Raw genomic sequence first — 14,645 nt, 5'->3', positions numbered from 1 at the left:
CTGCAGAACCCCCGCCATCCCCCCGTTTATCACTCCCTCCCTCCCTCCTCCCCCCAGCGCAGGGGGGGCAAGACGCTGTCATCTTCTCAGCCCCTCCGCCAATGAATGAACAGCAAGAGGAGGTAGGGAGATGGATACGGCAGGGATGGAGGAGGTGACAGGAGGGGAAGATAGAAGAAGAAAGAAGAAGAGTGATGCAGACGACAGAAAGACAGCCTTTGACGGAGGGAGGGGTGGGGGGTACACAGAGGGGAAGATTGAAAGAGGGAGAAAGAGGAAGAGATATTGTAATGGGACACCCAGAGGAGGTAGAGTGTCAGGAAGCGATATCATTGTTGTCTGCTGGAGTGATGCCTCTTCTTCTCCACCCAATGCTAAATACCTGTTAGCCTAGGGAAACCTTCTCATAGTGCACCACTTTCTGTGTGTGTGTGTGTGTGTGTGTGTGTGTGTGTGTGTGTGTTTGTGTGAGTGCGTGCGTGCGTGCGTGCGTGCGTGCGTGCGTGCGTGCGTGCGTGCGTGCGTTCGTGCATGTGTGTGTGGAGGCAAGTGTCAGCGTCACACAGACCTGCCGACTCAGGCGTTGCCAAAACACTGTCAGCATGTTTTATTAGTGTGTCAGTGCTGTTTGTCTCCGCAGGCTGTGTGTATATCACGCCTGCTCCCTCCCGCGGTCCGGCTATTTATTTAAGCATACGAGATGCAGCTGGGGCCACTGCGAACGACAGGCAGCCATCAATTTATCCGCCTCAAACCAGGAAATCATCTTACAGGATAAAAAAAAGGAACAAGAAGAAGCAATTAATTTATGTTGAGCATATTGGCCCAGAATTTATGTCCTATCCTAAACTTCTGAGTAGAGAGTCAATACGCTTGTAGCAACTTGAACGTGAAAGGCCAAATGTCTGTTTTGGAAATGAAATATGTTTTACCGCATGTGAAATGGCTGCTCCACAGCTGATCTACAAATGTTGCAGCACTAAATCTCCCACACGGTTTCTTTTCACACACTCACCCTCCCCGGCTGGCTCGTATATTGTTGCTCTCTGATTGGCTCTGACTCATTCGCTCTGACTTGCTCTGTTGTATTTGTGATCTCTGACTCACACGTTTAGACTACTTTCCTTTTTCACTATAGAAAAAAGTACACAGGTTATGACGTGCATTGAGTGTGTTTCTTGATTAGGATTATAATTGTGATAAAATCTTACAGGAATTGAATCTTTATGCGGAAAAACTGGAAATGGACATACAAAAGAATACCAAGAAGGAGACCTTGGCTGTCATGGCCCTGCTCACACACTTAATCTCTGACTCGCTCACACTGCTGAGCCTTTTCCTTCTCTAACTTTTAATTCGTTGCTACATATTTTCATCTCTCTCTTCATCTCTTACCAATCAGAAAAATGATATCCTTTCTCTCCAGCCGTCTTTGAGTTCAGAGTGCCAGAGTCCATAGAGCTTGGTTCTGCGGTGGGAGTGATCCGGGCCATGGACGCGGACATTGGTGAGAATGCAGAGATGGACTACAGGATTATCGGGAGTGACGGCCCCGGCATGTTTGATGTCACCACCAATAGGAGCACGCAGGATGGTGTCATCGTGCTGAGGAAGGTCAGAGACCTTCTGTTTGTGTCCTGAGGGGGGTTTATGGGGCCATATATATATATATATATATATATATATACGGTTTAAAGTATATATATATACACCATATATATATACAATATGAACGCAGTCTCCATGACATCACTCATAGGTTTCTGAAAAATGAAGATCAAAGTGAGCTTATATCTGACATAAAACAGAAAGAATCAGAAGTGATATTGAGGCTAAATAAATTTGGTAAAGCTGCTCTAATACAGTGCAAATGACAGCTGAAAGCACATCAGAGCATTAGGGCCACTGTTAGATTTTAAAAGAAAATATAATAATCCGAGATCTTGAAAATGAAGTCATAATAGAATAGGTTGCTTCATGTCATAGTATCATATTTTTAGATTTTAATCTGTCACCTTTGTTTGCCCTTAATTAAATAAAGACATTTCTCACGTAAATTGATGTTACAAATCCACCCGAATGCGGGAACTGAACATGGGTGTGTAAGGGGATGAAGCTTTTAGAGCCTCAAGTGGCCACTCGAAAAACTACCGTTGTTGGCACTTCTGGCATTTTCAGCCCTGGAGGTTTCTGCTTTGGTCACATGAGAAAGGGAGTCCTTGTACTAAAGATTTTAGTCCGGTTGATTTGGCAACACCAGTGGTTGCTGTGGATTGTGTATCAGTTTACTGCTCAGCCAAACAAACTGACTTCCATTTGATAAAGAAGTCAGTCGATAATTGACCTTTTTCCATCAGGCTGGGAACAACCGCAATCCGATTTAATGCTGTGCATGGTGTGAGAAGTTTTCCGCAGCAGGACACAGCAGAGTTTGTTATCTTGCTGAAGAGTTGGTGTGCAGCCTGCCGCCTGCAGCTCTCCATATAACCGCTCACTGTGGCTGCTTTTTCTGTAATTCTGCCATATTTAAAACTCATTCACTGTCCAAAAAATCCCCAAAAATCACCAAGTGTGCTTTTCAGTGAACGAGCACAGTGGGTGCTAACTGCAGTGACAAATGTTTTTCCGGTGAGTGGGTTTTGACATGTGAAAACCTTTTTGGGAAGCAGCAGGATCCATTTCCTGTGAATCACTTAAAGTCCCAGTGAAATTAAAAACACTTTTCTTCAATTTTAATACGGTGTTAATTGTTCAATTAACTCTTGATATGTGCCAAATATATGTGAAAAACAACATCAGAGTGTTTTTACATTAAAACCCATGTGATCTTCCATGAAGCAGCCGAGCTGCAGCGTCCGGGCAATTCTGCAGCAGGTATATGATCCAGAGTCACTGCCGAAACGGAACCTGAGGGGTTCCATGCCATGCTACACTCTAGGCCCGCCTACTTTTTAGCTGGCCAATCAAATGTGAAGGATTCTGTAACCATACACCGCTCAAGTATACTGTTTCAGTGGACAATAGGTCACAGCACAGACACTAAATTTGATCTTCTGGGGAATATTAAGTGTACGATGGCAATGTGAATACTGGCAGACTCCGCCACTGTAAATGAAAACTGCTATCTAGAGGTGTAATTACAGAATGTAAATACATTGAATAGATGGGAAAAGGGCATTATATCAGGTCTTCGTGAATAAAACTAATAGTGGTTTTAATTAGAGTTAGTGTATTACTAATTCATGCAATTATTATGGACAGCATGATAACAACTTATTTAACTCAATGTAGGAAAATAACCTTCACAGTTTTACTTTTGTTTTTATTGTTGTTGACTTCATCCTGCCAAACCTGAACCGAGCAAAATATGGGAGAGCACACAATGAGCTACACTCAATAAAGCAGAAAGTGAGAGCAACTTTTTATTACCATACACTCTGACAGCCAGAGGATGGACAGTAGAGTTATTAGATTTCAACTTACACTCGCCTACACTCCCAGTACATGTGTTTTGAGTGAGATTCATTTTTCCTCTCAGCTAAGACCAGAGCAGAAATATTGATGCTCAGTATGGATCGCAGCATTCAGCAGTGTGCTGTGGTGTGTTTCTGATGTATTCAACAGAATCTGGCAGTTGCCTTGTCAAGCGCTCTCTCTGCAGCCTTCGATTGATCGTTTCCATCATGCCATCATTAAGTAGTAGATGACATAATTGCCTTTTGTAGCCGCGGCTCTGCTGTAGTGGATGTGGTGTGCGGGCAGAGTGTTTGCGGGGAGTGAGCATGGCCTAATTTTGAACCTACTAATTAAATGGGCTTGTCAAGTGGGAGTGTGTCCCATCTCTGCTTGTACCGGTCCTTCAAAGCAACATATTCCTCCCATTGACGTGCCGTTTCCCCCCCTGCCTTAACACGAAACGGCGAAAATCACCAACTCATGTTATTATTCATGGCTTCAGAAAATCGCTCGTTCCATCTGGATTTTTCATGCTTTCATTGGCTGTTTCCAGCCATAACGGACCCGGCATCCTTTCATATGTACAGTAGGCAGCTCACTCTGATCCAGCTGCTCCTGCTCAGCACTGGGCGCGCATTCATTAAAATGAACCGCTCCACAATTATTCCCATCAATGGGAGGATACCTTCAAAAAAAAAAAGTTCAGAAAAGGAACATAAAAGCAAAAACATACCACCAACCTGCACTGAAATGCACAAAGACAGAAACAGTAGCAATCGTCCAGGAATCAGGCTACTAATCTTTGTGTGCAGTCCATAAATTATGGGATGTAAGAGCAGTGTACAGTACATACAGGACTATAGGGGATCACACATGAAAAGGACAAAGCTGCTTCCTTTTAAGCAAACACATGGGTAAAATGAAAGTGTGATGGTCTATCATAAATCTACTGAACATTATAGCAGAAGCAAAAAAACACAGTAGTCATTTCAAATAATCTTTTATTACTACCATCTATTCAATGTGAATTACACAGCTAAAATATAAACGTGGATGTAATGGTGATCAACAGATGTGTCCTTCAACAGAGTGATCTCATTATATTCATTTTTATAGTTCTTTTTAATCTTTTTTCAAATTTTAGAAATGTGCACAACCTTGATACTCCCTCAGTTGGTCTTCTCCGTCAAATGAAACCGCACACCACAATCTCGCCATCCACTGACACTCCGCAATATATTTCTCTGTTGCTTATATGCTAATCTGATACACTGATCTCCAAATAAACAAAAAACAAAAAAATACTACAAAAACAAAATGAACAGATGTCACCCAGCAGACATCGAGACTAAGACAACTTTGATTGATTGTTTAATGGAGTGTGGCAGGGATCAGGAAATCAAGTTAAAAAGTACAAAGTAGAAATAAAGAAGACATGTCTCTGAAGAAACAGACACACAAAAAAGTAAATGCATACTATAGAGCATTAATTCTCCACATTTTATTATTCATATGTAGGTTAACACAGGGTCAACGGCACAATAAAAGCAATAGAAGCGCTAGTCATCGCAATAAGAGAAAGAAAATAAGAAAAAATGATGGTATGATATAGATAGAAAAAAAATTGAATATAGCACTATATACTGTACATACAGCATATGAAAATGAGGATAGAATGTATGTATGTATTTATTTGTTCCTTTAATGAAAATACCTATTCATTACATTGTACAACCAATGATAAATTCAATTCACAGTTACAATACATTTAAACATTTACATGAATGGAAAGGAGCAGATAAGAAGAATACAATTCTTATATTTGTCTGCCCCTTTTCAACATTATACAAACATGTGATGATCTCCACTGCTTTACTGTTTATACAATATGTGCATTCAGCTAGTCATCAAGTTTATAAATTGAAAAATATTCAACTTTTTAATTCTTCCACATTTTAACAGATAGATAAGTAGAAGTATTGCAAATATAATGAGATTTGAGATTTGTCTAATTTGTGTACTGTTAAAATAGTTAAAATAAGTTAGTTAAAATGAAAAAACACTACTTTGTTCATCAAGAGTCCCTGGATAAAAACACTTTTTAAAAAATCACGTGTAATAATGTGTTTGAACATTAACATGGCTGGGTGTTGTTGCCATATGTTTGTCATCAAAATGCCAAATCAGTCGCATTATTCAGGAGGAGTATTCAGGTGGCAGCAGTTAATGAAAGGACTTTACATGTCCAAAAGAGCACAGGTCTGATCTATGCAGCAACCCATGTGTGTCCATCAACAGTCTTGTTAGTGTCCTTGAACAAGACACTGAGCCCCTTCACACGCGCTCATTAGACGATGCTCTGGAAAAGATTGCCAGTTTAATGAATAAAATCCCAATTTGACCTGAAATTAAATGTGGGAGGATGCTCTGAATGGATATTAGTTCTCCCGAAACCAACAGCTCAACGTGTAGCTGCATACAAATGAGTGTTTGAAAGTAAATATCAAGGGACAAACAAAAAGTTAGTGGGATTTTCTATATTAATTCAAGAAAATGAAGAACAGGGGAAGGAGCTGACTCATATGTCTGCTTTCTATTCTGCAGCCTCTGGACTTTGAGAGGAAGCGTCAGTACAGTCTGCGTATTCAGGTGGAGAACTCCCACATCAACCCTCGTTTCTTCTCCGTGGGCCCCTTCAGGGACGAGGCCACCATTAAGATCATTGTGGAGGATGTGGATGAGCCGCCAGTGTTCGAGCGGGCCAGCTACATCATGGAGGTCAAAGAGGACGCAGCCAGGAACACCGTCATCGGCTCCGTCAGCGCGTCTGACCCTGATGACAAACACAGTCTTGTCAGGTACAAAACCAAGTCACATATTAAAGGATAATTTCCATGTTTTGATTGACGAAAACAAACTGACTTAAATGAGTGGTATTTAGATTGCAGCCAACTGCGACTCAGCACAGGTGGATTCAACGTAGGTCAGCTTCTTGGATCCAGTTCTTTGGAATGGACTACCGCTTTCAAGCAAGGAGAATGCATATGGCTGTCACCTTCATGGTTTTTGAAACAGGATGTGACTATAATTAGACACGAGGGCAGAGCTGTGGAGGAGCGCTAAGCAGCTTTAGGTTGTTTATATCTGTGATTTATATGGATCCATTTGCTCAGCATTTCCATCTGGGAACTCTCCTTTGGAGAACGAAGCGTATGACGTACTAACAGCATCGGGGAAAAGCAGAGAAAGTAAACAACATGTCGGTAAAGGATATTTGTCGTTTGCGTAACAGAAACTTACGGGTAAAGGCCGAATTTCAGGTGCCCGGTCCATATTGCAACAGAAGTCGCTTCTTGTTTTGTCATACTTAAATCTGCCTCAAGACCAACGCTGATTGGTTTCGGTCGCTTCTCCAAATTTTCTCCGCAGCACATTACCAGACTGATCTGTGAGTAAAATACAATGGAGCATGCGAGATCAGGATGGTCTCACGAGGCTACTAAGCTAAATGCTGAAGAGGAAAGCCGCCAATTTTTCAATCAGCTGTCATAGGTCATGCCGCCTGTCAGCTCAGGTCACTGGGGATCCGGTTGAAAGTCGCTAGTTTCCTATAAGTTACCAGTTAGCACTAGCTAATATTAGCTTTGTTAGCAAGGTGCAACTGAACGCTGATCAAGACATTTTCAAGCGACCACAATTTTACAATTAAAAAAGAAAAAACACTCTGAGAGGGTCAAAGTCCTCATAATTTAACACCCAAAAACAAGTTCACATTTATTTAAATTTCCACAATGACAGACTATATGTATCACTGGGCCTCTATCCTGTTGCTAGCATGGCGACCTCGCGGTCAATTTGACTTCTTTTTGCAGGTTTAAGGCACTTCACCATTGACTTCACTTTTCAGACCCAGTATATGCTGCAAACCAAAGAATTGCATATGTGGTATCAAAAGATGATTTCATTTCACAAAGATGGAAGAAATGTGATATTTGGAGGTGCCAAAAAAAGTGCCAATATTTCCAGCTAACAATATTCTGTTAGACATATCAAATGCTGCTCACTGCTGAAATGTAGCAAAAGTTCACTTACACTTCTTAGTTCATGGGAATACAAAATTATGCATGTGTCCTATTAAGAGTAATGGCTGCGGGGTGGGAGGCTGTGCCTTGCACTCTGTCTTGAAGACTTTTTCATTTTTATGATGCACTAAGGGAGTTGGCTCTCAAGGTTGAAGTTCCACCACTTTATTGCAGGTGTCAAATATGATATCATTCTCTTTTATCGCCCATCATCAAGGAGGTAGCAACCCTGTGGCATTTAAAGACGTGCGGTGGAGGAGGAGGGCCAGGAAGCCTGGGGGCTGCCTGGCATGAGGAAGTCACTGAGATGGTTGTCTTTATTAGCTGATTCAAGCACATTTAGGCATGGATGTAAACACAAATTGCTCAGTATACAAAGAATGTCTGCAAGCATGAACATTCAGAATATGGATATATGCAGACAAACATGATCAGGTTGGAAAGATACCCCAGAGCTGCCAACTCTTAAAAAAACAACAAAAAACCCCCACTTTATTAGCCCCAGTTTCCATGAAGTGTTTTAGTGCTGCTGTTCCCTGTCTTCAGCTTACTAAGGACAGACTTTTGATAAAAAACCTGAGAAGTTTTAAATAGTTTGCCATGAATAACGAACAATTTAGAGCTAGAATATTCATTCAAAGTGTCTTCTATCCTCAGGTTTATAAATACTTACACACGTGTTTAAACTGTTTGGTTCTGGACATTTAAAAAAGATTTGTGTTAAAACTCGGACTGAAATTCAGGTTCAAGTCCATTCTTGACCTTGAAAACAGCTGTTTGACCTCAGCCTCAGACCTTGAGGGTCTATTTAGTTTGTTGTTTGTTTGTTCAGCAGTCAATGTCAGCCAACATTGAGAAGTCCTTAAAGTTGTATGTAACATTTCCATCAATTTAATTGTCTGTTAAATTCTATCACAGAGTGAGTTGATCATATGAACCACTAATGAAAGAACCCGTTGCCTTTTTTGCTGATTATTCCATTATCTGTGTCTGTGGTGACATTACCTCTCTAGATGTGAATAAGCCACCAGGTTGGTGACGCTGCTGACAGTGGTTGGACTGTTGGCCCAGATTGTCAGCGGTTATGATGCGTTCACTTTTTTTTCACAGGAAATTGGAAAATCCAACTTTTGAGTCAGGCATGTAGTAAGGGTAGAAGTGTAATAGGAACATGTGTGTGTATTGATTTAAGAGGGTAACATAGGGGACGGACTGGAAGTAGAGAGGTGAATGTGTTTTAATTAGAGATGAGCTTAAACGAGTATCTGGTACGGATAACGCACTTTTGCCGAGTACGAGTAATAAAAGTGTATTGTATTGTATTGTATTGTATTGTATTGTATTATTCATTTATTTCAGACTTGTAATCCAAAGATGAGAAAAAAAAACAAAAAAAACAACACATTGAGAAGAGAAAAAAGAAGAATTAACAATTTACACATACAGTCTGAAAAGGGGATAGAAGGAAGCAACGCTTATAAATTTCCAACCCCTCACCCAGCACCACCCAACCCAAAATAACATATTATAACAATACAATATATTGTAGTGACACAAAGATATACATGACAAACAAAACAGACATATAGACAGACAAACAGACAGACAGGCCCAAACTTTTCCTGCTTCTACACCCCCTCTTCCCTCCAGAACATATAGGCAACAGAGCAAGTGCCAGACAGGCAATTAGCAGATAGACAGGCATTCAGACAGACAGGTGTTTAGACAAACAGACAGACCCTCAGACTGAGACAAGAGACAGGCAGGCATCTATACAGACAGGTAGGCAGAGCGATAGACAGACGCCTAGACGGACAATGGGTGTGTGCGTGTGTGCGCCCGCCGCGTGTGTGTGTGTGTGCGTGAATGCGCACCCGTGTGTGTGTGTGTGTGTGTGTGTGTGTGTGCGTGCCTGCGTGGCGGTGGAGCCCCAGCTTGAGGAGTGCGCAAAAAAACAAACAAAAAAAAAAAAAAAACGGCGTCAGTCCAGCAACTCCTTCTGGTACTCACACATCATATTTCTTTTGAATATTATTTTAAACTGAATGAGATTTCCACAACTTTTCGCTTCCTCTGCCAGTTTGTTCCACACAATGACTCCCCTCACCGAGACACACATAGATTTAAGGGCTGTCCTTACATGTGGTTGGTACAACTGATTACATCCTCTCAAATTATATGTGTGATGAGCATCTCTATCTCTAAATAGGTTTTGAATGTTACCCAGCAGCATATTTTTTGATGCCCTGTACATAATTTGCGCAGTTTTATAATTCACCAAGTCAGCTAATTTTAAGTTAAATGACTTAAGGAAAAGTGGATGGGTGTGGTCGTTGTATTTGACTTTGTGAATAATTCGAATGGCTCGTTTTTGAAGAGTGACGAGCGGTAGCAAGTTTGTCTTGTAGCAATTTCCCCACACTATCTGTGCTTGGATTTAATGAAAATCCTCATTGAGTAGGGAACTGTGTGTCACAGCGCCCCTCCCCTACACACATGCAGATCGTGTTGCTGTGTCTCGCTCTCACTCACACACAGAGCAGCTCTCTTTTTTTCCTCTTCTGTCTTTTTCTTTAACTTTTAAGTTTCTTCAGTTTCAGGTTTGTTTTAACTTTGGTTTGAACTCACTTATTAACAGCAGAGTTCTGTAAACGTGGGTTCGTTCAGACGTGATGTTTGGTAGAATCGCGTTGCATCTGCCTGTCGTAGATTTGTTTTCTTTTTCTTTTTCTAACTGAGTGTTTTTGCTGTATTCCATAAAACAATAAAAGTAGAAGTGGTCTAAATATGACACATTAACTAAGATGCACACGCAGCTTAATTAATTATTTTTTTTAACCGTCAGCTGTCAGCTGTGTGTGTGTATGTGTGTGTGTGTGAAAAAAATCAGACTGATCATAAAAATATTAAAAGTTAAAAAAATGAAAGTTATGTTGAGTGTAAAAACTCTTGTTCATTACATTCATGTGTTGTATTCATTGTTGTAAACTTGTGTAAATAGTTTGTTTGCTGTCAAAACCATTGATCTGAAGCTCAATGCTGATGCTGTTCTGGAAATAGTTTTCTAAAAAAACAATAAATAGAACTATATCTGATCAACCATATCAATTGCATGCTTAAAATAACATACTGGTTAAAGCATCGGCCATTTCAAGACAACTCAAGTTTACAATAGTCAATATTACAATATTTAATAGTCAACACACATTGTGACCAGAATTTGCATATCTCCCAGAATCCAAATCCTTGTGTCAGGGGGAATCTTGACATTTGTACTTTTTGAAGCTACAGTATATTAATGATGTATTTCCAGTAGGTTTCCAAGCTAGGGCATTTACAGACCATGTGCAGCAAGCCCCCCTCATAGTTTCTACATCTCTGACATTTTGGAGAGGAGTTGTGGTGTATTTTATGCAGTCTATATGTAGTGTTATCAATTTGGACGTGAGCGGAAGCTACGATCAAATCTCACGTCTGGTCTGAGGTCGTGTACGAGCCTGTGGATTTGCGGTGCAGCACAGCAAAACCTGGCTGAAAATAATGAACAAACCTCAGCTGTCATTAAGCATAAGCAGTCACATATTAAGAACAGATCAAAACGGATTCTTAAAACGAAAAAAAAATAAAAATTGTGGTTGGAGCGATTGATTGTACTCATGTGCGTCTGAAGGCACCATCCATGAATGATTAAGCACTCATCAATCGCCAAAACTACCACTCGATAAATGTACAGGTGATGTGTGTTGCTCAGCTATCGCTTTTAAACGTGGTGGCCAGGGAGCCGGGGGGACACACGATTCTTTTAAAGATCAAAACAGCTCGGCTCCAGCCCCCCGCGACCCCGACATTGAATGAATGAATGAATGTGTTGGCGCGCGGCTGCAGCAAGACGCACTGCAGAGCCAAAATCATCTCCTCGGTTCGTGGCTACCCTCGATAAATTGCATTAAATCAAACAAGGTATCAGATGATTAACATCTTGGTATGGTTCTTCTAGATGACAAAGGTATCCTCTTACGGAATACCTAATAACCCGCCGGTAGCGCCGGTGTTGTGCGGTAGAGTAGCAAATAAACTACTCCTATAGGTGGAAACAACAGCCTTCTGATCCAGAATATCACCTATAATGCGAGGGGGTGCATTTCACGGCAGGGGTGCTGAATACGGCACACCTGTCCAACAGTGCGCACAGGCGCACACGGGTCTCAGTGGAGCGCTGCCTCGGTTTGACTTCCTCCGTTATTCTTATACAGCGTTTTTATGGGCCCCTTTTATTCCACTCTTAATACTGCCAAAAAGCACATCTTTATTTTGCTCCATCTCGGATGTCAGGATGCCGATCTTTGTGTCGGAAAAGTTTCTTTTCTAACCTGCGTTCTTCCTCTCCGTGTTTGACCTCAGTGGGCGAGGCCTCCGAAACAGGAATATTTAAGGGCGTAACATGTTAAAGACGATCGAATTCAGCCGCCCCATTTATCAAGGCCCGCTCATTCGTACGCTGAGATTGGTCCGATACGAATGTTTCATAAATCACACGTGGGTCCTTTCCTACGACCAATTCTGCGCTCAGATCTGCACCTGTTTCTATGCAAGTTTGATGAATGAGGCCCAATATGTTTGAATTTCTCTGTCAGTTGTTGAAAGCTTGAAAGTTGACCTTGAATATATAGATCTTTAACTGTTTTTATGCCCTTACTAACCCAATTGCGCATTATGCCATCTGTAATCTGATGTGAAATGTTGGGGTTATCACACAGAGGAGCCTTACGAAACAGAGAGATATTAAGGCCGATGACAGCATGAGCTTCACGCTATGCGGAGAAAGAGTTCAAAATGATAGGGTCCTTAGTGATGCTTAAAAGTATTTTCTTAGAGGTTAGGAAAAGAGGAGACTTCAGGGGAACATGTTTTAATTGGTGTTGTTTAATAGAAAGCCATCTTGCCACACACTTGTCCACACGTAGCCAACACCATAGCGAGCGAAAACTGAGCTGCAAGGTAATAGCATCTAAAGTTAGGGGGATTTAACCTTCCTCTAGAGTATGGAGCCTGAGGAGTTGATAGTTTGACTCTGGGAGGTTTACCTTTCCAAAGAAAGCTACATAACGATTTATTTAGGTCATCAAAGAAAGGTTTAGGTATTTTAAATGGGATACATTGGAAAATATATAAGAATTTTGGGAAAGATACGCATCTTAATAAGATTAACTCTGCCAATTAGTGAAACTGGAGGGCAGTTTTGTAAATCTATTTTAACTTGGTTTAAGAGGTTGACATTATTTTCTTTAAAGGTTGGATCTACTGAAGATTGAATTTCTATTCCCAAGTATTTAAATCCACTGGGGTGCCATAGCAAAGGTCTGGTTAACTTCTTGATATAGTTGTCCTGTATATTTAATGTCAGGACCTCACTATTTGTAAGGTTTAACATATAGCCAGAAGCTGCACTGTGCTGTCGTAAACATTGTAAGAGAGGGGGGGAGAGATTTTGCATTGTCAGTCACAAAGGCTAATAGGTCATCTGCATATAGAGCCAGTTTATGCTCATTCGTTCCAAATCTGACACCTGCAATCGTGTTGTTAGAGCGAGTAGAAATAGCCAGAGGGTCTATGGCTATCAAAAACAACAATGGGGAGCAGGGGCAGCCTTGACGAACCCCCCTTGATAGTGAGAAGGTATCTGATAAGACTCCATTTGTTAAAAACTGTGCTTTAGGGCCGTTAAACAGTGTTTTAATGTATTGAATAAATTTAGTTCCGAAATTCATCGCTTCAAGAGTTTGAAAGACAAAGCTGGGTTCGATCCTGTAGAACGCCTTTTCCGCGTCCATTGACAGTATTAGCATGGGGTCCTTTTTTGAGTGGGCTGCTTCAATTTTATGGAAAAGTCTATGCATATTCTCCGATCCAAATCGATTTTTGACAAAGCCCCTCTGATCAGCATTAACAATTTTAGGGATTATACAGTCCAATCTTGATGCAATTAGCTTTGATATAACTTTATAGGCCGAGTTCAGAAGACTGAAAGGAAGATAAAAAGTACATTTTTGACGAACCTTTCCCGATTTTGGTAGCAGAATTATTATAGCCAATTCCAAAGAGCTAGGGAGGGTCTTATTAGTCAGTGCTTCATTGAGCATGTTTGTTAAAGGGGTTATAAGCTTATCAGAAAAGGGTTTAAAAAATTCAATTGGAAAGCCGGCTGGCCCAGGGGCTCTATTATTCTGTAAGGATTTCATAGCATCAAGGACCTCTTTTTCGGATATATGAGCACCCAGGCAGTTTTTTGCATCGGGTCTAATTTAAGCATGGTTAATGAACTTAAAAATGTTTCTGCTTTAGTGTTCTCAATCCCATGTTCTGTCTCATAGAACGTCTCATAGAATAATTGATATAATATTGATATCATGTGGATTAAAAAGGAACCTTCCATCGTCTGTGATAATAGAATGTATAGTTTTTTCATTTTCTTCCTTTTTAATTTGCCAAGCTAGTAGCTTGCTGGTTTTATCCCAAAACTAGCTAAATCGGCCTCAGCCTTATTAGAACATAAGTTATTATATTGAATCTCTTTTAAAAACAAGGTATTGTGCAGCACTTCACTTTTAGTGTTTGAGCATGGTCACGTTCCAGGTATATAATTTAGTTGTGAGATCTTTATCTTGTGAGATCTTTACGATAGGATCTGGCCCCTTATATATGCGTCTGAGGCCTCCCATATAAAAAGCATGAGATAAGGAATTAGTCAGAATACCTTACTGCCAAAGAGGCTGCTAGAAACAACATATCTCAATTCTTCTTATCTGAGCACAACTTTAAAGAGGTTATAAAGAAAAAATTGTTTTCAAAAAAGGTGCTAAATGGACCTTGAGGAGAAATTGTCTTGCTGAGTTTTTTAGTGATCTAGGTTCTATAAAAACACCATTTACATGAATGTAATTTCATATGAAAGCAATAAAGTCTAAAAACTGTCATTCAATAAAGCCTGGGTCAAGCTGGATATCTTTTGACTTGCTTATTCACAAATCAATACTAATGCTGGATTACCACTGACTATTGTTCTTGAAGAATATCTTTTGAAAAATACTGTGGTAGGCTGGCTGCTAA

General features: G+C 40.6%; 1 protein-coding gene across 1 annotated transcript in view; it reads left to right on the top strand.

The window, feature by feature from the left end:
• LOC310963344 (cadherin-6-like) overlaps positions 1-14,645 on the top strand; it is a 71,741-nt gene that overhangs the window by 43,252 nt on the left and 13,844 nt on the right. Inside the window, exons 6-7 of the mRNA XM_083936093.1 lie at positions 1,427-1,614; positions 6,061-6,314. Of these exons, the coding sequence (XP_083792219.1) occupies positions 1,427-1,614; positions 6,061-6,314 (442 nt within the window). The remainder of the gene's footprint in view (positions 1-1,426; positions 1,615-6,060; positions 6,315-14,645) is intronic.

Source organism: Echiichthys vipera (assembly GCF_963691815.1).
Source record: "Echiichthys vipera genome assembly, chromosome: 21".
In the NCBI taxonomy this organism is placed as follows: domain Eukaryota; kingdom Metazoa; phylum Chordata; class Actinopteri; order Perciformes; family Trachinidae; genus Echiichthys; species Echiichthys vipera.
This window is presented reverse-complemented; position numbering and strand designations above follow the sequence as displayed.